The following is a 24,690-nucleotide window of genomic DNA, read 5'->3' as shown; positions in this document are numbered from 1 at the left end:
GGAGAAGAATCAGACTCCAAAAGGAAAAATTAGAACCAATGGGCAGAGGGTAAAAGAAGGCAGATTTCAACTCAATGGAAGAGAAAAAATCTTTCTTACCAATTAGACATTGTCCATGAATGAGAAATAATGGAACAACCCAGACAGGTCAATGGTAGATAATGAAATCCCTCTCAGTCACTGAGAGTATCCAAGCAAAGGTTGGGAAATCATGATAGCTGGCATTTAAAGCTTGAAAGTGCTTTGCAGAAATGATCTCATTAGAACTTCACAACAACCCTGTGAGGTAAGGTGCACAGGCATCATTCTTTCCATTTTACAGATGAGCAAACTGAGGCTTAGCAAGGTTAAATGCCTTCCCAATGGTCACACAGCTAGGAAGTATCTGCAGTAGGATTTATTTCTGGGTTGCTCCTAACTCCGAGATCAATACCCTTTCTGCTACACCATGATGCAGCCACAACATAAAGAGGATTCCTAAACTGGGTGGGAGGATGGGACTCAATGACTCAATTCCCTTAAAGTTCCTATGATCTGGAGATTAAATAAGACCCCATTCTATCTTTCCTTTCTCCCATACTCAGCCCTCAGACTAGGTCCTAGCACAACCAAGTCTGTGTTTCTAAGCATCTCAAAGTATTTTAATAGCAGCTCCTCTCATTACCACTTCCCTGAACCATAGCAACAATCTTATAATAGGTCTCCCCACCTCGTACCTTTTGGCTCCTCAAATCTTCCGAGCCTATAACATTTCCTCCTATAACATTTCAAGGTTTACAAAACACTTTACATACATTCATTTGATCCTCATGATTACATTGTGAGGTAGGTATTGCAAGTGTTATTAGTCTCATTTTACAGATGAGGAAACTGAGGGTAATAGAAGTGGTGGGACTTGTCCATGGTTGTAGTGACCAAAATGAGATTTGAACATGGATCCTCATTTCATATCTAATCACCATTGATTCTACCATAGCTGTTTTCCCTCACACCAGGGCCAGATGGATCTTCCTCATGTCTCTCCAGACATGTTTTCTCTGTTCATTTCCCTGTTCAAAACCCTCCATTGGCTTCTTATGACCTACAGAATCAATCTTCTCTGCCTGGCTTCCAAGGCCCTTGTAGTCTGGAGCTATTCTATCTTGCACTAATCCCCCTTCACAAATGGGAACTACTTGCCGCCACCCCACCCCACCCCAGTACACCCTCCATTTCCTCTCTTGGGTTCAAGTCAAAGTTATGACTCTTATTAGCTGTGTCTGATTCTTATTAGGGAGGTCACTTCACCTTTTTGACTACCCATTTCCTCATTTTAAAAATAGGGACATAATGATTTGTTTTCTATTACGTTACACCTTGTTGTAATATATTGCATAAATTCTCATTTAAATCATGCTTTTCAGTTTTAGTTTTCCTATACCAACACCATGAGGTAGATAATGGAAGTATTATTATCCCCATTTTACAGATAAAGAAACTGAGCCTTGGTTAGATTATGTGACTTAGTCCCATGGCTGGTTAGTGACAAAGCCAGGGATTTGAATTGATCTGACTCCAAGTTGACTACTCTTTACACGTCACATTGCCTCCACTCTTAAACTACATATCTCACAAGGTTGTTGTGAGAAATGCATGCTAGGACCAGCTAAACTCTTATTGTCTGTGACCTTAACAGTGTGGATAGTAGTTCCTCCCCTGACACACATTGCAACCCTTCAACATCTCATACTAATGCTATCCTTGTTGATCTTTTGTACGTAGATCCATCTTTGGATGGATCCTTTCCTTTGCTAAATCATGGACACCAGGGCAACCATGACTGTCTATGTTTTAAACCTCAGTCTCTCTACCTGAGCATCACACCTCCTTTGGTGGTTACATCCTTGATGGTATCACCCATTTTCCATGTCCAAGTCACCATTGGCAAGATGCTACTACTAACTTCCATCCACCATACATATTACCTCAGGTTACCTACAACTTGGATTCTTCTGAGATAGTGGATTCCACGTTGAAAATCATACTCTTGGTGTTAAAAACATGGATTGGGGGAGTGGGGTGGGTACAAGTAGCTCGGAGTCATCATGAGCATTGTTTAAGTTCCCAAATGGGATCCAGTCTAATTTCTTCCTTCTATATAATCATGGATCCACCTCATTGTTCATTAGTAGCATATATCTAAGAGAGAGAGAGAGGAAGGAAGGGAGAGAGGAAGATACTCCGATGTACTAACTCAAGGGCCAACCTATGTTATAATCTGGGTAACATGTTTTCCATTCTCTTTACATTTTAAGTCTTTTGGAAACTTTTGAAAACTTTTGAAAACATGTGGCTCTCATTTGAGATGTCCTAGCATTCCAGAATTCATTGCAATTAGCACAATAAAATCTACAAAAAGGAACACTAGGAGAACTTCACCATGAACAAGGAATCCCTAAGCAGCCTCTATGCTTGGCAAACACATTAGGGGCACTTGGTATTATCCAATGAGGTCATGGAATGCTATCTCTGCAGGTTTTCTGTTTAGGATCTTGCACGTTTTTAACATATACATGGGGAAAACCTGGCTTGATGAGAGTCTTTAAAGATTTTTTTTTTTTGCTCTACTAAGTCAAATGCTCTTGAAATCAAGAAATAAACATCAGGACATTACATTCTCTACCCATTTGTTAGTTGGGTGGTTTTAAGGTGTGATCTGCCTGATAAAAATCAACTAAAAAAAAGCCCATTTCCTTCTCACACTTTCATTAAGGCTACTTTCAGTGCACATATAGACCACTGTCAAAATTTATTTTATACATGAGAAAGCAGGTATATGGGGTTGGTAGTTGCTGACAGCTCCTTAATTGTTTTGAGTGAGGAAAAGGAAATAGAAGACTGCCTAGGAGCTTTTCCACTTTTGGAATTTTCCCCTCCTTCCCCCACCCTGCCCCCATGCGCTTTTAAAATTGTGTTGTCTGCAATACAGCTTTATTCTGTATTGTATTTGGTCACATCCAGTCATTCATACTAACTTAATTTTTTAAAATGGCATTGCTATTGCTTCAATACTACAATCAAGCATGGTGAAGTCCAAAAGTGGTGTTCCCACTATTGTCACTGATGAGGATACAGATGCAGAAATGAAGGCATACCTGTTCACTTCTATTTATTGGTCTCCTTCCTGTTTTAATTTTTGAAATCTCTCAGAATGTACAATTTAGCTACATCTAAAACCAAGTTCTCAGTAAATGTATTTTGGGGTGATGTTTCTTATTATCTTTCTCTATACTATTCTGTAAATGAAGTTGTACTCTATAGTCAGGATTGTCCTTGGCTACAAGTCTTCCAGCTAAGGTAGTTTCTTGGGTCCTTCATCCGCACTGTAGTGACTTCTGCCTTAATTAAAACCTAAGAAACAGAGAGAGTCAAGAGTCCATGTTCTTTTTGTCCATTTCCCACTTTTTTAGAACCAATGACTTGATTAAGCAGATCAGAACAAACTTCCATATATTCATGCAGTCTTCTCTCATCACCAATTACGATCTTTGTCCTATCCAGTTGGTCTTGAAATGACTCTCTGTTGGTAACCAAAAGTTCCCTGTCTAGACATTGTCTCCTAAGTTATAGTCACTTTCATTTGTGTGTGTGTGTGTGTGTGTGATGAAATTTGGTGCTCATCACATTCAACTCCAACTTTCTTGAAGAAAATATTCATGATGGGCTGTCCAGCTTCTGAGCAATCTACAATGCTTTCCCTTCCTTCATTCTTTGAACTTAAACCAACATTTTTGACATTGTTTCTGTTGTTCTCCCTTGTGCCCATCTTTGTACTGAAGTCACTGAGTAGTAACATTAAGTAGTAAGTTAACTCTGGGAAGGACCTCCATAGCCTCTTCATAGAACTTCCTTCATCCCCTGAAACAGATGGTTGTCCGTAAGCAGCGATTCTCTTCATGGCTGTTGGTTTGCCGATTCGAATCACAAGCATTGCAAAGTGAGATGACCAAGTAATCTGTGAAATCAATGCCTTTATTTAGCTCTCCAAGAACCTACAAGTCATTCTACTAGTTACTGCAACTATCTTATATCTTCTATTTTATTTATAGCAAGATTAATATGGGTATGCTTAATAACCTGCATTTATATAGCTCTTTTAGGTTTACAAAGCATTGTTCAGTACATACGATTATCCCCACTCTATAGAATGAGGCTCAGTGAGTTTAAGTGACTTGCCCAGGCTCACATAGCTAAGCGTCAGAACCAGGATCTGAATCCAAGTCTGGCCTGTGTCTAAAATTAGCATCCTTTCCCTTACAGCACACTGCTTCTCGATCTCAATGAACAGATTACTCCAATAGAATATCAAATTTTGGGTCATTAAACACAAGTTGCACGTAAGCGTTAGTTTATAGAAAAGTTTGAAAACTGGTTCTAAAAAACTGATACTTAGCATCTCCTGCCCTCTTTCTCCACCACCATCACTGAGGGAGATGGAGGCCACACAGCACCTTTCTGATTTTTGCTTTGAGTGTCACCATGGCCAACAATATCATTGTCTCATGGCCAGTCTTCCAGTAATGAGCCTTTCATAGCAGAAGCAATGTTACACAGTGGAAAGAACCAGATTTAAAATCCTGGCTCTGCCATTCGGTGCCCACATGACCCCTTCACCACCTCTCTGGGCCTCAGCTTCGTTATTCTTCTACCCATCCTTCAAACCTCAGTTCTAATGCCACTTCCATACAGCCTTCCTCGATCTCACCCCTTGAACACGAGCTTTCCTTCACTTTCCTTTGTCGCACCTTTCAATTTTTACCTTCTCGTTGGTGTCAAAGCCCCCCTTTAAGACTCTTAAACTTCATGGAAAGGAGTGTTCTAATCTTTTCTCTTCCCCAGCAGTTAAGAGTACTCTGTAATAAACTGGTGCTTAATAAATGGTTGTGGAACACTAATGGTTCTCAGGAGATAATTAAGTTCCCTTTTTTCCCCTTAGGCTCTTCTAAAAGCAAAAGTGGCACTGGTGGTCCCAGGGTGTTGCCTTGGAGGAAGGAGTTGAGGCACATGAGGGTGGCTTCCAGTTAGGCTGGCAGGGATTTGTGAGGTCAAGGCCTGGAGAAATGATTCTGATGCTCACCCCACTCCCAGCCAGGGAGCATCCTTTCAATGACTTATTTTATTTCCTCTTATAAATGGGCACAACACAGAAAGAATTAAAAAATAATAATAATAATAATAATAATGGTACCATTACAGGATTGGGCCAAGAGCCCAGGGCTTGGACTAGTTCCTCCCCTGCCCCTGACATGATGGGGAAGGGTTCAGTTGGTCTCTTTCTCCCTTGTTATTCAAAAGTTTTGGCCATAAACTCAGGACAAAAACAGTTAACAAACAGGTTGACTGGGAGGGATATAGATAGGGTGGGGGTAGGGGGTTTCTGCTCTCCCCATTCTTCCACCTGGATGCACAGACAATTGCCCCTCCAAGTCCCAGGCCCAGGGGTGGTTCTATAGAGGGAGAGCCCCCAAAGAGGGGTCTGCTGCATGAGACAGTTCCTGTTAAAAATATTTACATGCATTCACACTATTTGGGGGACAGGGCCATGGTGCCAGCTGCAGTCCAGGAGGCTTCTTCAGGGTGAGTGCCAGAGCCTGGGACTTTCAGAAGCTCTCTAGACTGGACCATGTACCCTGAGATCCTCAATCCCCAGGTCTTTTGCCGATCTTGCTATCTGTAAATCTATACAGGCTTCTTCAATTCCTATTTACAAGGAGAGCAGCCTAGGGTCACTGCCCCATGAATGGGGAGAGGAGGAAGGGGTGGCTATAAAACATGGAGGAATATTTGTCCTGAAATTGTGGATGAGATGCCCTGAAAGAGAAAAGGTGCCCTAGAAAATGCATAGGGACACCCCAAAAGGCAGCTTTTTACAACGAAGCTGCCTTGCTAATAGTTGAGTCTAGGGAGAATGGGAATGTCTGCTTCCTGGCAGCCCTCCCAACCCAAGCTCTCAGCATCTCTCAGGCCCTGAATCCAACACCAGCTGACCCACAAGGGGGCCCCAAGCTCCTGACCACAAGGCTCCTCAGCCCAGTTAGCTTTCTCCTCTACCTTCCTTTTCCCATTGGGCACTGTACTAGTGGCCATTCCCATCAGTTCCCAAGGACCCCCAGAAATGGGAGAAATGAGTCACCAAAGACGGTCTCCTCAGGGACTGTTGTTCCTGGGGTTGAGGTGAACCAAGGCTGTAGACACAATGACCCAACTCCTTGAGGGCTTCCTCCAGCCCCTAACCCCCCAACTTTCCTTGCCTAGAGGAAGCTCTCAGGCTATATGAACTCCCCTCTGGCTAGACTGCCCTCATTACACACATAACTCACTTCTGGCAACCTGCTACCTATAGCTTCTCACCCCCCTCCCCACCCCCAAGAGATCCTCCCCAAGCCAAGCCCTTGCCTAGAAATGGGGTCATTCGAACACGCCAGATGCTGTGACATTCATATCATACCCATGGTCAGATAAAGGAAGGGGAGGTCCCAGGAAAGGAACACTGACAGTAGCTTGACCCCTCTCCACACTCTCCCCACCAGTTTTCTGGGAGCAGTATTACCTCATCTTTACTTCTCAGAGTCCCTTCCCATTTCTATCCACAAGACCATACGTCAATTCAGACTTGGGAACCCATGGTGACGTGACAACTTTAGGGACAAAAGATGAAGCCTAGGAAAAGGTCACTAGTATAGGGATCCAGAAGGGGCAACTGGTATTCAGAAAACCCTATTCCCTGCCCCTCCTCACTTGAACATGAGGACCAACTTCTCCCCAGCTGTGCTCTGGCACTCCAGTGAGCTCCTAGCCTGAGGAAGACTGGCCCCACTAGGCATCTTGGAGATGACACTAGACTCTTCCTCAAGGCCTGCCAACCACCATGGCCCTACAAGTGGGTGGTTGGAGAAACAAGACTGATGGGAGAAGGCAAGTACCAGTGCTACAAGTGGGCAGAAGGCCCTGGATCGAACTGAAAATAGGTTCTGGACAGGAGTCTGCAGGAGGAAATGAGGCAGCAGGGAGCAGCATCTGGAGACCCTTCCACACCTCCCTCCTGGGATCTGGTCCATCAGCTCAAGCTGCCATCCAGGAGTCAGACCAGACTTTTCTCCCTGCTTTCACATTCCCCCAGAAGCTACAAGCCTCTCCCCATCCCCCCACTTCAGAATTCACCAAGGGGGTGGCCTGACTTTCTGGCTTTGGGCCGGAGGAGCCGATAAAGCACAGGGAATGAGATCAATAGGACATTAAGGGTGGGGATAGGAGGCAAGAAGTCCAAAAACCAGGACTCTATCCCTGGAACTCCTTTTGGCCTCTCCTCCCCCAGCACAAAACCACCTCCCCCAAGTTTGAGACAGCCCGCAACAGGCTCCATGCCTCTGAAGGAGAGTGTTTCTGTCCAGAACAGACCGGCCCCAGCGCGAGGCCCACAGGTGACCATGCTGTTTCAGTTCTCGACTGTCAGCTTTGGGTGGCTCCCCGGGAGGCCCAGGGTCCAGGTGCGGAGGCCTCCAACAGCAGATGCTCTGAAGAGATGGTAGGTTCCTCAGGTCTCTCAAGGGGGCAGAAGATAGAAACTGTATGGGCCAGGCTTTGTCTATGAACATGGCACCACTCTCAGACAAGGTCTAAGAGTATGGAGATGCCTGGACAGGGACAAGGAAGAGTGGAGTCCGTAAGACAGGGAGCCCCCTGCCAGCAGAATCTTCACCAACCACAAGTTCTGGGGCAGGGACCTCCCAACCGGCTCCTGGGAGCCCTCTGGGGAGAAGGCACCAAAGGGCCTTGGGATGATCAACAGTCCCCCCACAGGGGTTCCCAAAGGGGAGGGCCAGTGTCCACATACTAGTCAAGAGGCAGCAGGGCTGGGCAGAGGGCTAGGGGCTGCTCATGTCTCCATCCAGGCAGGCACTAAGTGGCTTCCGAGAGGTGGCAGACACCTAGGCCCATGAACTGGTGGGTGCCAGCTTCGCCTTGGAAGTCAAGGGCCTGAGGCCATTCCTAGGAAGTCAGTCAGTTTCAGTGAAAGTCCTTCCTTCCCCATTTCCATGCCTAGTCCGTGAAGGAGGGAGTCTGGAACTGGCAGACTGGAAGCACCCTTACAACTCCACCACAGAAGTCAGGCCCTGGTTCCTGGGTTCACCAGGAGTGTCCCCTTCCTTCCAAATTCACAGGATCATCCTTAAAGCTGAACCTGTCAGACTATTCTTCCATCCCACCACCCACCCTGGCTTGTCCCACTAGCTCCATGAATCCAGGAAAGGAGCAAATAATCTGTCAGCACAGGGAGAGGTGGAAGACAGGCACCAGAACCTTCAGGGAAAAGCAGCTTCCCCACTCCCTCCTTCTCATCTTTTCTTTTAAAGAGATTCCCCAGCTGCCCGGCTCCAGCATGTGAGAACATGAGGCTGGTGATACCAACTCAGGGTATGTCAATGACTGGCGTGTGGGAGAATTCTGCTGGGACACATGAGGGTATGGCTGATGGGCCTGGTGTATGTGACTTTTTTGTGACTGTCTGCATGCTAGGTCATGTGAGTGATATACGTGGCTGGTTGTGACGAAGTCGTGTCTGGCAAACACTCCTCCTTGGGTGGCTGCTGTGCCTTGAGCAGAACATCTCTGCCCAGACGCTCCCCCCACCCTCGCCAGCTCGAGCCACAGAGACAGTCTGTGCCCAGTCTGGCAAGGAGGATGGGGGAGGGAGAGAAGGAATGTCCCCCCTCCTCTGGAGAAGGCTTGAGCCAGCCACTCTCAGGCACTCTTGGCAAAGCCACACGCTTGTTAACCCTGACGCTGGTTGGCACTGGGAGGTAACTCAAGGTTTGGTCTGAGAGATCCCCAGGAGCAGGGGGAAGGGGCAAGGGAGGGTGGAGAACCTGCAGGCTCCCCACTCACTCCCCTCTCCCACTATCGCCCCTCTTCCACTCAGACTCTCTCTCCCTCTTCCTCTCTATCCTCCCCCCACCTTCAATCCAGCACTGTCCACAGGGCTCACTTGCCATGGCCAAAACGTGTCTGCCTAAGAGATGGCATTGGCTGCCATGGGTCCCTAAAACCACTAAGCTAAGGGTTCACGGCCCCATGACAAAAGGTGCCCCGCTGCCAGTCCAGGAGAAAACTCCCAGTCCCAATGAGAAGGCCATTGACAGCCCAAGGGAGCAGAGAAAGGGATTCCCCATCTCGCCCCCTCATTTGTCAACCAAAGAAAGTTCTGTCTGACTCTTAACTTCTCCCACAGATAGGAATCTGGCCCAGAGTCCCTGGAGCCCCAGCCTCTGGCTCCTCTGGAGCTTGGATGCTGATCAGAGCTCCTCTGGGAGTAAGTGGGGCCTGGGGAGAGGGGATCCAGGCTCTGTAGATGGGAGAGGGGAGGCTGGCTGCCTCCTTTCCAAGGTCCCGCCCCACGTGCCAGAGGGAGGGCACAAAGGTTTGCGGACAATGTGCCCCTGCACCAGCAGTAACTTGGGTCCAGTGCAGCAGAGGGATTCAGAAGACTCACAGTTCTGTCCAAGGGGTTAGCAAAAAGGGGGAAGGAGAGGAGAGGAAGGCCAGGGGGAAGGGAGGGAAGAGGAGAGGCACCGAGGTCCCTCTAGGCATAGAACTCCTCCTGTTTGTCCGGCTTCTGGTACGTGACGCTGGCCTGCTTCGGCTCCTCCAACGTGTAGCTTCCTTCATCCTTTTTCTTCATGCGGTAGATGAGGAGCGTGACCAGAAAGGCAGCAAAGAGGGCTCCGACCACCCCACCCACAATCACCGCTGCAGGGAAGAATGAAGAAGCAGGGTTTGGGCCCGGGGCCGTGGAGGCTGGACTGAAGGAGGGCAGGTGGTCAGGGCTGAGGGACTGGGAAGTGGGGTAGGGCCAACTCCAGGCTCTCGTTCTTGCTGCCACATCCCCCCAAGTGGAACAGGGACCCCCTAGTTTAAAGAGGGACCCTGAAGCCTGAGCTAGTGAGGATCCCCTGGGAGAAAAGGAACTATGAGTGCATGAATAATGAACGAATGAATGGAACACTCAGTGAGAGTTTTAAGTTCTGGGGACACGAGAACTCCACCCTTCCATCCTTCCTTTCTCCTTCCTCCCATCTCCTATCCCCCCCTCTGCCCCTCCCCCAACCTCAGCCAGCTCTCACCTACTAAAACTTCCTTCCTCTCCAGGATATTCTTCTGAGGCAGCTGGGCTGCTGAGTTACCCAAGTCGATGGTGTTATCAAACAGGCCTGGCCCCGGCTGTTCATCCTTGGGCTTTACTCCTGCTGAGGCGGTCGTGGTCTTTTCACCCACTGCCACCACTTCATTGTCCAGCTCCGGCTGGGTGATCCCCTCCTCTGGGGGCTCCGCGTCCCCGCTGGGGAATGGTACCTCTGCCTCTACTTCCTGGTTTGTAGCCAGTGGGGCCTCTGGGGTAGGGGTCTGCAGGGACGGAAAACAGAGAGGCAGGAGAGTGGGCAGGGGCCTCGCAGGGTTGGCTCAAGGCTCCCGTCCTTTCCCCAGCCTGGAAATCCCCCACTGGGCCGTCGCCATCACTCCCCCACCCCCAACCTGGAAAGACAAGTTCTCCCTCTCCTCCCAACCCCACAGACACCCCCGTGCCAAGCAGAAAGAACAGAGAGCAAAGAGAAAGGAAGGAGGAGAGGCAGGAGGAGAAAAGGAGAGAAAACAGCCAGAGAGAGAGAAGAAGAGGGGAACAAAAGGAGGAAAAGAAAGGGGGTACATGATGGGATGAGGTTTTGTTGGACTCTAATTATGTGTTGCAAGAAAAGGCTCTATTTGAGGAGGATCACCGAAAAGTGATATTGATGTAAAAATGCAAACAATGAACCATTTTGAAAGAAAAAAAAAAAGGAAGTCAAGAAAGGGGTGGGGAGAAAAGGGAGGAAAGAGGGACAAGAGACGGGGAAGCAATGCAGGATCACACACCGGGAGTCAGGAAGACCCTTGGGGGTCACCCAGCCCACCAGCAGCGGACCTGCAACCTGGAGAGGCCAGGTAACTTGCCTAAAGTCACAGAAGCAGTAACTTACAAAGCCAGGATTAGAACCCAGCTTGGATCGAAATCCAGTGGAAAGAAGAAAAGGATAGGAGGAGGAGGAGGCATAGAGGAGGAGAGAGCGTGGTAGAGGGAACAGACCAAGGAAGAATCAGGGAGGCCCATCTGGGAAATGGGGACAGCGTATATGGCCAGGCAGCGAATGCCACGCAGACAACAGCAGACATTTGTTAGGGCCCCGTCACAGTGACTGGCAGGAGCCTTCCCCCCGTGAAAAGAGGCTGTGGAAATAACAGCATCCTCACCTTAATCTGCTTGCTCACCCTCTCCCTGTTTACCATCCTTAATCCCATCCCAACCCCCATCTCTCATTCTTTTATCTCCATTCCAAACCTCGCTCCATTTGGCTTTTTCTAAATCCCTATTTCTCCACTGATCTCTAATCCCCAGGCCTATTCTCACACCTGTGGCACCTCAGTGGGCACCAGGGCATCAGATCCCAGAGCTACAGTGCTCTTCTCGAAGACACCTGGAGGCTGAGAGGTTTCTGGCTTCGGCAAGGTGCTTGGGGTGGCAGTGACCACCAGCTTTGGGGTGGATGCCTCTGTGTCCAGGCCAGAAGCCACTGCAGAGAGGGTGAGTGTGGCAGGGGCTGTGGCCTGGGCTGTGGCCTGAACTGTAGCCTGGACCGTGGCTGCCACCGTAGCTGGAAGAGGAGGAGGAGGGAGCTTTGGGAGGGTTGTGGTCTGAGAAACCAGCACACTGATTGTGGATGGGGGGTATGTAGGGATGCTGGCGGTAGTCGGGATGATGTTGGTGGTAGCAGCGGCAGCAGTGGCCGCAGCTGGGGCTACAGTGGCCACGGCGGGGGCCTCGGTGGCCATAGCTGGGGCTGCTGTAGTCACGGCCTCCGTGGCTGTGGCCATGGTGGTGGCAGCAGTGGGGACCACTGACACTTTGGTCACTGCCAAAACAGTTGTGGCAGGCTTGGGGGTGGGGCTCTCCAATGGCTGCATCTCAAAAGGAGTGCCCATGGGCTGGATGGCGCTGGTGGGCAGCACAGCTGGTGTGGTGGACAGGGCAACAGCTACATTGGTACTTATCCTCACGGCCTTCTCAATCCCAGACTCTTGCTCAAAGTCTAAAAGGAAGGAAAAAGAGGGAGGATTGTGGTGTTAGTGGGAACCATGGTGTTGTTGGGGTGGGGGGCTGCAGAGAGGACTGGCATTGTCTCACCCACTTTTCAGTTTAGTCTCCCTTTTGATAATATGGCAGAGAAGGGAATATGGCCTTTTCCCAAGGGTCTCCACCAGGCCAAGGAGTTGATAAAGCATTCCTGGGAAGGACCTGCTCCCTTCTCTCTGCCTATCAAAATTCAACCCATCTCTCCCCCAAAGCCAGACTCTCACCTCTTCCAGAAAGTGTTCCCTGATTACCCCCACCAAGGTCATACTCCCAATGAGCCCTTTTCATACTTTCCCGTGTACCCCACTCACTCAGTGGGCACCAGGCACCTACTGCCTGGTACGTTAACCTTTCATGGGCACCTAAAACCTACGCTGCTAGAGAGCGGGACAACTATATACTTGGAGACCCAGCCTCCAGTTCCAGCTAAACCACCAACACTCTAAGTGTAGGCAGCTAGGTGGTGCTAGGCCTGGGGGTCAGATAGATCTGAGTTCACAGGGTTAGTGTTCTCTGTATCCCTCACCGCACCCAGCACAATGCTAGGCACACGGGAGGACACACAGCACACACGTGCCAACTGGTTGAGGGGATAGCGCTAGGAGCCAGCAGCTTCCTAGTCAGGCCAGGCTGAGGGTCCCCAGCAGCCCAGAGGTGGCCATGGCAGAAGGAAAGAGGGACTGAACTTACAGCCAGAGCCTGAGCCAGAATAGTGGTCATCTAGCTCATCATCTGGGAAGGAGTCGTCGTCCCCGGACCCCTCCAGGTCCACCGGCCTCTCAAAGTTCTCGCTGCGCCATCGCTGAGCCTAGGGAGGAGCAGAGGGACAGAGTTCAGCACCAAGGAACAAACCAGGCAGTCAGCAGACACCCAGAAGGCCAGAGGCCACATAGCCACATACCTGCGGCAAAGAACCAGGGCCTGCAGCCACTTCCACGGCACCACTGAAAATCTCAGGGTGCCCACAACCGCGGGCCATTGTCCAACCCCCCCCACACACACACACACTTAGGGTGAAGATACTGGGGAGGCTGCTGAGCCCAGGCCTCCACAGGCATGGCTCAGCATCCCTGATTGGGTCAAACTCCCTTCTCACCCAATTATACAGAATCACAGGCCCTCGGTTTTTCCATGACCAATTCCCTAAATGCAAGTCACTAGCTCAAAGGATTTACTAAGCCCCTACTACACGTCCCACATCTGTATGCTATACAAAAGCCAAAAAAATAGAAACAGTCCCTTCCCTCAAAGAGCATACACTTTAGAATCTGGCAAACAGCATGTGGAAAAATAAATAAATATAAACGTTCTTCATCCATAAAATGCAATCTATAAAAAATGTAATTTTAGGAGGCAGTAGCAACTGGAGATGGCTTGGGGGGGGGAGGGAGATTAGGAAAGGCCCCATAGAGAAGGAAGCTTTCGAGCTGAGCTTTGAAAGCAAGGTAGGATTCCTAGAAGCAAGGTGAGGAGAGACTCAGGCTTGGAGAAGATTCTACTCAAAGCCTCCGATGTGGGAGATGACATGTTGTGTGAGAGGAAAAGCAGGTAGACCAAGTAGGGAAAACATGGCAGCTCTGTATCAAGGGGACGGGGGGGGGGCGCAAGCCGAGAGGCAGGAAGCAAAGGGGTGATGAGGGAAGCTGCAAAGGAAGAACAAAGTGGATGGGGATCAGAACCTTGAAAGGAAAGAGATTGCTGGGTGAAGGAGAAAAAGGAGGCACCCAAAACTCTTGTTTTGAGGGAAGAAGGAACAAAGGACGAGGAACCTAAGGAGACACGATGGACAGCCCAGATCTCTGCCTACAAACCACACTTCTCCCAGAAGGATCTTGCTGTACCCAAGACTCAGGACTTTCCAGAGAAGCTGCTGCTTTCCCATGCCCCCCTCGCCCTCTGAGGGTGGCTACAAGAAAGCAGAGCAGAGCCTGGGCAGTCTGCCCAAGAAGACAAGAAGTGTCTGGATTGGTGGTCAGTAGATGACACCATCTGGACTGGTTTCTCCCCATTTTTCGGGAAAGGCACAGCTTATGGACTCCATCTCAGACAAGTAAAGGGGGTAGGGGAGGGGAGGGAGGAAAGCTAGGGAATTCAGAAGGAGAACTTGGAGCCTGGTGTTCGGGAAAACTTGGGAGTCAAGACTCCTACATCCTGCTCTCATCTTTCCACTGACTACGTCCTCCTGTCCAGCCTGAATCAGAGATCTGAGGCAGTGGTCTGGGCATGGTGCTGTAAAAGTCAAGGGCAAGGATCTGATCCTTCTGTGGTCCCTTCTAACCTACATTAACTGACAATACTGAAGCTTAACCATGGATACAAACAAATCTGCTCTGCCCAGGTCTGACTGTGTCCATAATCCTGGGTAAAGTCAAATCCTATAGTCGAGTCAATACCTAGCAGGACCCTGGTCCCAGAAAGAGCCCTAACCATTGGGACAAAGACCCTCCCACCCTAAAGGCAGGTTAGGCCCTAATGCTAGACCCAGATTCACCCCCTAGGCTAGAGATAGACAGACTTTCGCCACAGACCCCAACTGTCCCCCAGACTATCCAGGCAACCGACGGACATCCTACCTACCTAGATCACAGACTAAGGCTTGACCCCAGTCACAGACAGAGCCCACATGCCAGAAACAAAAGGAGCCGAACACTAGATCAGCCCTTAACCGAGCCCTCACCTTAGACACAAACTGATCCCCTGACCTTGGCACTGAAGCCGGAGTCAGGTGGGCCTGGGCTCCATCCTGGTCTCTGACCTTGTAGAAATCGTTTAGTCTCTCTGGGCCTCAATCTTCTCATCTGCCAAATAAGGGGGTTGAGCTAGAGGGCCTCTAAGGTCCTTTCCCACTTCTGATCTATGATCCCATGATTCCCTACACCAGACACAAGATTAAGCCCTATTCTCACTAGCTGCGTGACCCTTGGCAAGCCATTTACCTCTCTTGGCCTCAGTTTCCTCATCTGTAAAATGGGGGGTAAAGACGTAAAGCTTGCAAAGCACTACATATCTCGTTTGAGCCTCACAACAACCTTTCCTGGTGGATGCTATTAATATCCCCATTTTTTAGATAAGGAAACTGAGGCACAGAAAGGCTAAAAGTCACAAAGCTAGTGAGTGCCCGAGGTGGGAATCTGAACTCAAGTCTTACCAACTCGAAGTCCAAGGCTCTATCAAGTAGGCCATCTGCCTGATCTGTGCAGTGAGGGGCTGGACCTAATGACCTCTAAAAGTCACTTCTGAATGTAGGATCCTATCATATCAACCACAGACTGAGTCCCCAACCCTCAACCACAGACTGAGCCTTAACCCTGATCATACAATGGCACCCTGCCACACGCCAGGTTTGGATACAGAATCATTCCCCGCTCCAGCCACAAGCTGATGCTCAGCCCAGGACAGAATCAACCACTCAGATCACTGCAGACAAGCCCCAAGACTGGCTACAGACTCAGCAAGTATCCCAGATACTGAATGAGCCCAGAACCAGAGTCCCACCACCCATCTGGTAAACATGATGCTCGGCCCCATATGAGACAGTGGAAACAGCCCGGGGGAAGTGAAAGGAAGAAGCATTTACATAAAGCCTCCCATGTGCCACAAACTTTGCTGAGCACTTTTTACTTGATACTACCCTGGGAGGTAGGTGCTATCATCCCCATTTTATAGTCAGGAAAACTGAGGCTGACAGCAGTTAAATGACTTGCTCCAGGTCACACAGCTAGTAAGTGTCTGAGCCCTGATTTGAACCCAGGTCTTTCTGACTCCCAGCTCTTTACTCCCCCTCCCCTCCTCCTAGGGACACAACTCAGAGAACAAACCAACCTGCTGAGGTGTGGGGCATCCTCCCCGTATGTGAAAGGAGGCATTAATTATTAGTAGCTAGAACTAAGTCATAACCCCTCCCTACCCCACTAAAGAAAAGAGTACTATTTCATGAATTCATTCATTCAGTAATTTACTGACAGCTTGCTAAGGCTGTAAAACTCTTTAATGTTTTGATGTCTGGAGGAGAAAATGAAAATATATTGCTGGCTGTTCCACGTGCCTCCAGCTGCTCGTGCCCTCCCTCCCAAACTACCCTGTATTTAACTAAGCAGTAATTCTCGGTGTTTATTCTTCTTTGTCAATGCACCCGTTTCCCCCCCCCACCCCCCCACCCCCATTAGAATGTAAGCTCTTTACAAGTAGGACCTGTTTCACTGTATTTGTAGCCCTAGTACTTGGGATAGCACCTAGCACATAACTGTCACTTAAAAGCTTGTTAAGTGGGCAGCTAAGCGGTGCAGTGGATAGAGCACCAGTCCTGGAGTCCAGAGGACCTAAGTTCAAATCCGGACTCAGACACTTCACGCTTACTAGCTGTGTGACCCTGATTGAGGAAGGAAGGAAGGAAGGAAGGAAGGAAGGAAGGAAGGAAGGAAGGAAGGAAGGAAGGAAGGAAGGAAAGTGTTAATTCATGGACAGGGAAGGTATAAGGAAATAATCTCTTCTGGATGGGGTAGCACAAATAGTTTCCTGGAAAAGGTGTCCATCTCTTAACTATATGCCTCTTCACTGGCCATGCCCCATGCCTGGGCTGCTTTGCCCCCTCACCTCCCCCTCTAGGTTTACCAGGTTTCTTTCAAGACTCAGCTCAAATCCCACTTTCTGCAATGGGCCTTTCTCTACCCCACCCCCCACCCCCACCAGTGTCCTCCCTCTGGGATTATTTCTCATTATCCTATATGTATTTTGCAAAGATCTAGTTGCTTACATGCTGCCCCTCCTTTAGGGGCAGCTAGGTGGCGGAGTGGATAGAGTGCCCACCCTGGAATTCAGAAAGACTCATCTTGAGTTCAAATCCAACCTCAGATACTAATTGTGTGACCCTAGGCAAGTCACTTAACCCTGCCTGCCTCGGTTTCCTCATCTGTAAAATGAGCTGGAGAAGGAAATGGCAAATCACTCCAGTAACTTTGCCAAGAAAGCCCCAAATGGGGTCCAGGAGAGTCAGAAATGAATGAACTAACTCCTCTATTAGAAAGTGAGCTCCTTGAAGGCAGGGACCCAGTTTCTTTGTATCCCTAGGGCTTGGCACAGAGTAAGAGATAAGTAAACACTTGTTGGTGATGGTGATGATAATCAATCAATAGACATTTGCTAAGCTTAAGCTCCTACTATGTGCTAGGCACCGTGCTAAGCTCTGGGGATGACAACATGCAAATAAACACATACAATGCAAACTATACATGGGATAAATTTGTTGCTATTATTCAGTCATGTCCGACTCTTCATGGCCCCACTTGGGGTTTTCTTGGCAAACATACCGGAGCAGTTTGCCATTTCCTTCTCCAGATCATTTTATAGATGAGGAAACTGAGGTGAACAGGGTTAAGTGAGTTGTCCAGGGTCATACAGCTAGTAAGTATCTGAAGCCACATTTGAATTCGGGTCTTCCTGATTCCAGGCCTGGCACTCTTATCTACTGGCTGCCCTAATACTGGATAAATAGAAAATAATTAATAGAGGGAAGGCAGGGAATTAAGAGGGGTTGGGGAAGGCTTCCTGTAGAAGGGATTTTAGCTGGGACTTCAAGGAAGCCAGGGAGGTCAGTAGCCAGAGTGGAGGAGGGAGGGCATTCCAGGCCCAGGGGACAGGCAGAAAAAATGCCAAGAGATGTTCATGGAACAGCCAGAAGGCCAGCATCACTGGCCTGAAGAATATATGTCGGGGAGTAAGGTGTAAGAAGACTAGAAAGGTAGCAGGGAGCTAGGTTATGAGGGCCTTTGAATGCCAAACAGAGCATTTCATATGTGATCTTGGAGGCAACAGGGAGCCACTGGAGTTTATTGAGTAGGGGAGTGACACGGTCAGACCTGAGCTTTAGGACGATCACTTTAGTGGCCGAACGGAGGATGGACTGGAGTAGGGAGAGACCTGAGGCAGGCTGACCCACCAGCACGTTATTGCAACAGTCCAGGTCTAAGGGGATGAGGGCCTGCACCAGGGTGGTGGCAGCGTCAGAGGAGGGGAGAGCACACCTTGGCAACAGATTGGATATGGGAGGGGGACGGTGAAAGAGCATGAGGAGTCCAAGATGACCCCTAACTTGTGAGCCTGAGGGATTGGAAGGATGGTGTTGCCCTCTGCAGTAATAGGGAAGGTAAGAGGTTGCAAGTCGGAGGGAGGTTTAGGGGGAAAGATAATGAGCCCTGCTTGGGTTTAAGATGCCTCACCATTTAAACTAGGCCTTGGAAGATGGATAGAATTTCAACAGGTGGAGAGTGTGAGGCCATACAGGAGTAAATGCATGAAGTGGGAAAGAGATGGCTGAGTTCAGGGAAAGAAGACCGCCCGAAGGATGAGAAGGCATGGGGAAAGTCTGGTACGGTCACACAGACCGCTCAAGAGCCCACCTCTGCGTCTTGGGCATACATACAAAAGATGGAGGCCTAGGGCAGGGAGCTGAGTGCAAAGCCAAAAGGATGCTGCAGCACCTGTAAGAACAGTGTCAGGAATGCCACAGCCTCAGAATGAGGAAAGGCCTATGGGACATAAGGACAGCAAAGGAGGTGGGGTTGGGATTTTTCAGTCTTAGCTCCCAGGGGAGCTAAAGCAGGGAGATCAAAGCAGGGACAAAGCCACTGCCTCAGGACAGCCAGAGACAGCAGAAGACAGCGAAAGCCCAAAACCAAACCAGACCAACCCTGCTCGTCTCTCACTTTGCCTGTTTTCTCTGCAGACTGGAAAGTATAAAACTGACATGGTTAAGTGGAAAGTGACCTCTCCAGGATGAGTGAGGGGTTGGTGGGAAGTAGCCGGCTGCCCTGAAAGGTTTCGTGTCACAGGACCCACACCAGCGACAATGCCCGGCACTGACAGAAAGGGATGTGGGTGCTGAGCCACTGCCAATCGTCGAAAAATTGGAGAGAACAGACAAGGCCCTGTGGGTCTGGCAAAAGGCAAACGGAGGCCTGATTTTCAAGAAAAGGAAGAGGGTGGGTTCTTCAAACGATGAGCTAATAGCCTGATTTCTATTCCTGGCAGCCCACTCAAGTCCGTTATGAAAGGGGTGCTCTCTGAACACTTTTGAAAGCACTTAGAGCCAGTATGGGTTCATGAAGAATGGATCACGTACCTGACTAACCTCATTTCCTTTCCTTTTGGACTCAGTCACTAGACTTGGCAGAGTAGGAAAAGGGCACAGGTGCAGTACACCTCGATGTCAGTACTGCATGTGACAGTCCATGGCCCACATCCTTGTGAACAAGAGAGAGGAAAGAGGAAAGATGGACAGGGGGACAGAAAGAGGAGGGACAAAGAAGGGATCAGCGAGAAGGGACAGAGAGACAGAGAGAGACAGCAGAGTTAGAGAGACAGAGAGAAAGAGAGAGAGGCAAAGAGAGACAGAGATAGAGAGACAGACAGAGAGAGTGAGAGAAAGACGGAGAGAGACAGAGAAGAAAGACAGAGTTAGAGACACAAAGATAGAGAGACAGACAGACATACAAAGACAGGTAGACACAGTGATACAGAGACACAGACAGGAAGAAAGAGAAAGAGAGACAGAGAAGAAAGATAGAGTTAGAGACACAAAGATAGAGAGACAGACAGACAGACATACATACATACAAACACAGGCAGACACAGTGATACAGAGACAGGAAGAGAGAGGAAGAGAGACAGAGACAGAGACAGAAAGAGAGGGAGAGAGAGACAGAGAGGAAAGACAGAGTCAGAGACACAGAAAGATAGAGGGAGAGGGAGAGGGAGAGGGAGAGAGATACAGAGACAGGCAGACACAGTGATACAGAGACAGACAGGAAGAGAGGGAAAGAGAAAGACAGACAGACAGAGACAGACAAAGAGAGAGATGCCATCCTGGCAACATCCACACAAATGAAGAGAATGGTGAATAGCATTAGGCTCCAGTTAAGCATAATTTGGGCACTGCCTTGTTAAAGCACACAGCCTTCCCTGCTTTTAACGAACGGTAAATTCTAACAGTGAAGGCCAGCAAGTCCATTAGGCACAAGTGCCACTTTCTGTGTTACTCTGCCAAGCTTTGGGGGGTAGCCTGGCATACCTTGTTGGGATGCATTTATATTTATCTGCAGAGTTTGAACCCATCAGATCTATGATTTCACTAGCTTTGGGGACTCCCAGTGAAGACTCCCTTCTCCCAATCCTGATCCACACATAAATGGCACCCTGCAGCGCTAGAGCGTTTCCTAGGGAGACTAACGGGAAAAACGGCTTGGCCAGAATCACGCAGTCAGTGTGTACCAGAGGTGACACTGGAATCCAGGTCTTCCTGACTCCAGCACACTATGACCGTGCCAGGATATTATCCTGGCTGCTGCTGCTACTGTTGTTACTGTTAATTCATCTCAGCTGTATCTGACTCTTCGCGACCCCATTTGGGGTTCTCTTGGCAAAGATACTGGAGTGGTTTACCACTTCCTTCTCCAGCTCATTTTATAGATGAGGAAACTAAGGCAAACAGGGTGAAATGATTTGCCCAGGGTCACACAGCTAGGAAGTGTCTGAGGCCAGATTTGAACTCTTGAAGATGAATCAACCTTTTCTAGAGAAGGCATCTATTCTAGATGAGACAAAATTAATCAAACTTTAAAGACAGTTTGGAGAGGTGTCCACTAGACAACAGTATGCTTAAGTGTACTTGGTTCAGGGCCTGGCACACAGTAGGCACATTTATTAAAATGTTTGCAGACCACCTGACTTAACTGAACCAACGAGTGGTGACGGGTGGATAGATGTCAAACTGGAGAGATCCCAGTGGAGGGAGGGACGTACTCTTGTTGTGTTCTGTTCAACACTTACATCAGTGATTTGGATGAAGGTATAGATGGCTCATCAAATTGTAGAAGACAGAAAGTTTGGAAGAATAGAGTGACACACTGAGATGACAGAATGAGGACCCAAAATATCTCACTAGGTTAGAATGATGGGCTGATGCCCTTTTAGTCTGCTAGGTTCTGAACTTATTTCCAGTGAAATATTGGTAAACAAAAGAAAGCCTGGATTCAAATACAGCTTGGGATGCTTCCTGCTTTGGGCGGGTCATTTACCTTCCCTGGGCCTATGAACTGATTTGCAGAACAGAGCAGAAACAGGAAAGCAACACACACAGTGACTCCATCCACATGAATGAAAAGAAGGGAAAACTGAAACTGAGCACTGAGTAATTCCGCCAGGAAGAGAAGAAAAAGCGCAGCTCCCTCCCTCCTTTGCAGAAAGGGGTAATTGTGGGCATGGAACACTGTATATACCACCTCACTGTGTGAATGAGGGTCAAGTTGCTTCATTTCCTCTCCCTCCCTCCCTCTCTCCCCATCTTTCTCCTCTGTCTCTCCCCTTTCTGCCTCTATCTCCCTCTGTGTCTTTCTTCTGTGTTTCTCCTTGTCTCCTCTCTCTCTTTCTCTGTCTATCCCTGTCTCCCCTCTCTCTCTCTCTCTCTCTCTCTCTATCTCTCTCTCTCTCTCTCTCTCTGTTTCTAGCTAAGTGGGAAGATGATATATTTGGAAATGAAGACACGATAAAAACAAAACACCCTAATAAAATTGTTTAAAGAGAAAAACTGTATTCTCCTACACTTGGATAGGAAGAAACCACTTGCAGCAGCAGTGGATGGCCAGAGGAGAGCCTCTGTGAAAAAGCCCCGGGTGGTTTTCATGGACCACTCCACGGCAGCTCCAAACGGCAACGCCAGCTGAGCCTTCCTGAACAAACATGCGGTGGGTGACGGCCCCCCTGCCAGAGCTCTGGTTGGCCCCCTCACACCTGGAGCCTGGCGGGGAGTTCTGGGAGGCACATTTTGAAAGGAACATTGATGAGCTGGTAGTCAAGGGAAGCAAACAGCCTGAATAATCACTCACTGAAGGAACTAGGGATGACAAGATATAGGGAGAACATGCAAGCTGAGCAACTCGTGGACTTGGGAGACGGGAAGGCCCAAGTTCAAATCCTGTCTCAGGTACCTACAGTGACCCTAAAGCAAGTCATTCTGGGCCTCGGTTTTCACATCCAAAAAACTGAGGAGGGGGGAAGGTAGACCCAGTGACTTCCCGCTCTAACTCTACGCTCTCATGATCTCAGCAATGAGGACCTGTAGTGGGATGGTGGCAGATGCAGGAGGAGGAAGGAAACAAACGATGACTTCATTATCGCTCTAGAGCTGGCAGGAGTCTCAGAGGGCAGCTGGTTCAACCCCCTCACTTCACGGAGGAGGAAAGTGTGACCCAGGGAAGGGATATCATTGGCCCAATGTGGTAAGCAAGCGTCAGGGGTGAGATCTGAACCCAGGTCCTCTGACTCTACCACCAGACTCTCTTTCCAATGTACCAGCCCACAGGCTTTGCCACCTCTTCCAGGGATCCGGCAGAGGGAGAATCAAGAGGGTCGGGTCATTGATTGGCTAGGAGAGTTGGGAAGGAAAGAAAAAATGTCACCTCAGGAACCTGAGATCATGGTCCCAGAGGAGGAAGGGGCCCCCCGAGGCTCAGAACACAGGATAAAGAGTGGTCCACTCACAGAGATGTCCAATTCAGAGAGATGACTGAGGGGGAAGCGGAAGACTCTCCTGTGGGGTCCTATTGAGCTTGGCTAGGCTGACCCCCCCCACCCCTCATTCTCATTTCTGCTTCTGTTCCCACTGTTCGCTCCCTCTCCTACCTAGTGATCAATAAGGATCCTTCTGCTGGAAAATTCTAAGAGATTCCTCAATGGCTGTGTTTTCCCAGTTCTTGAAAGGTGTTTCTCCCAGAAGCTGCCTGAAGAAGGAGAGCCCTCCCATCTCTCTTAAATGTTCAGTCTCTGAATGGAGTATTCACAAAGCCAGACTAGATCTTTGGAAAGGTTTCCAACCCAGCCAGGCTCTCTCTGAGCCAAGCCCAGGGGCTAGGGAGACACAGCAGGACTCTACCAAGCCTAGCTCTCTCTAAGTGGAGGATGGGGAAAGGGGTCCTCAATGGGGGCAAGGGGGCAGGAAGTTATTAACCCTGAAAGAGTCCAGCAACCTTCCCTCAGGCTCAGTAATGAATTAATCAGTATTTACTTGCTGGAAGTGACTCATGGAGTGGAACAATTAGCATAATTGCTCCCATGACTAATTGCTTTGATTACTGGGACTTCCCACTTTTGAGTCATCCTGGGAGCTTGAAGGGCTCCCCACATACACCTTTGCCAACTAGGGGTCCTGGCCCCAAGGTCCAGAGGGGCATTCTAAGACTAAGGAAGAAGAGAGAGGAAGGGGCAGTCCTGCTGCCCCCAACTCTGAGGTCTCTCCTGTCAGAAAGTGCAGAATGTTGGAGCAGGAAGAGGCTTCAGAGATGAGCTCATCCAAGACCCCCACTACAGAGGAGGAATGAAAGCCCTGGAAAGGGGGACTGACCTACCCATGCTATCACGGTGGCAACAGCAGGCCCCAGCTCTCCTGCTAAACAAGTCAGAGTCCAATGTCCTATGCTACCTCACCACTCCTTTACCAGGGAGGGAGGGAGGAACGGGCTAGCAAGGAGAGCCGGAAGGTGGCAGATTCATCCGTGTTTGGGGGGATTTGTGCATTCAGAGCACACAGTCACAGAGAGACTCACAAAGACATACTACACACACACACACACACACACACACACACACACACACACTCTATGACAAAGAGATACATTCCCTATGACACGCACATGCTACATACAGTCTCTCTCTCCCTCTCTCTCTCTCTCTCTTCTCTCTCTCTCTCTCTCTCTCTCTCTCTCTCTCTCTCTCTCTCTCTCTCTCTTCTCTCACACACACACACACACACACACACACACAGGCACATCCTACACAGACTTACAAAGATGTACTTACACAAAGATACAACATGCTGCACATATTGCTCACAAAGATACTCAAAAACTCACAAAGGCCCATTCACACACATACACAAATGCTGAGCAAAGGCTTGCAAAGACACACCCATAGGTGCATACCACACACAGGTGAACCTGTAAACAGGTAAACTGGAACAGGTAAAGGGAGAGAAAGAGAAAGAAGAGGAGGGAGAGACAGAGAAAGAGAAGATGGGGGAAGAGGAAGGATGGAGGGAAGGAAGGATGGAGGGAGAGAGAGAGAGAAGGTAGGGGAAGGATGGAGGGAGAGAGAGAAGGAGAGAGGGAGAGACAGAGGGAGAGAAGGTGGGGGAAGAGGAAGGATGGAAGGAAGGAAGGGGGGGGAGAGAGAGAAACAGAGAGAAAAAAGGAGGGAGAGACAGAGAGACAGAGGGGGGAGGGGGGAGGCAGCAAAGAGAGAAGGTATTTAACAGCCATGAGTAGCAGAGAAAAACATCAAGCCTCCTATGAATCAATCAGTCTCCACTCAGGTAGCTCTCACCTAGATACTATTAATCCCCATCCCAGTAGCCCCTGACATGACAACAGTTGCCATGACGACCATCTCCTCCATCCTGATGACTGGGAGCTGAAACTCCCCACAGAGCTGAGAAGGAGACT

At 49.1% G+C, this 24,690-nt stretch overlaps 1 protein-coding gene across 1 annotated transcript in view; it reads right to left on the bottom strand.

Moving 5' to 3' along the window:
• Positions 1-3,993: 3,993 nt before the first annotated feature.
• SDC3 (syndecan 3) overlaps positions 3,994-24,690 on the bottom strand; it is a 72,281-nt gene continuing 51,584 nt past the window's right edge. The window contains exons 2-5 of the mRNA XM_020983358.2: positions 12,893-13,010; positions 11,482-12,158; positions 10,161-10,440; positions 3,994-9,786 (exon numbers count right to left, since the gene is read on the bottom strand). Coding sequence (XP_020839017.2) covers positions 9,620-9,786; positions 10,161-10,440; positions 11,482-12,158; positions 12,893-13,010 — 1,242 coding nt within the window. The 3' untranslated portion in view covers positions 3,994-9,619. The remainder of the gene's footprint in view (positions 9,787-10,160; positions 10,441-11,481; positions 12,159-12,892; positions 13,011-24,690) is intronic.

The sequence above is a fragment of the Phascolarctos cinereus genome, unplaced genomic scaffold (assembly GCF_003287225.1).
Source record: "Phascolarctos cinereus isolate Bilbo 61053 unplaced genomic scaffold, phaCin_HiC Scaffold_726;HRSCAF=1367, whole genome shotgun sequence".
In the NCBI taxonomy this organism is placed as follows: domain Eukaryota; kingdom Metazoa; phylum Chordata; class Mammalia; order Diprotodontia; family Phascolarctidae; genus Phascolarctos; species Phascolarctos cinereus.
The sequence above is the reverse complement of the archived record's forward strand: the minus strand, read 5'-3'. Positions and strand labels throughout refer to the sequence as shown.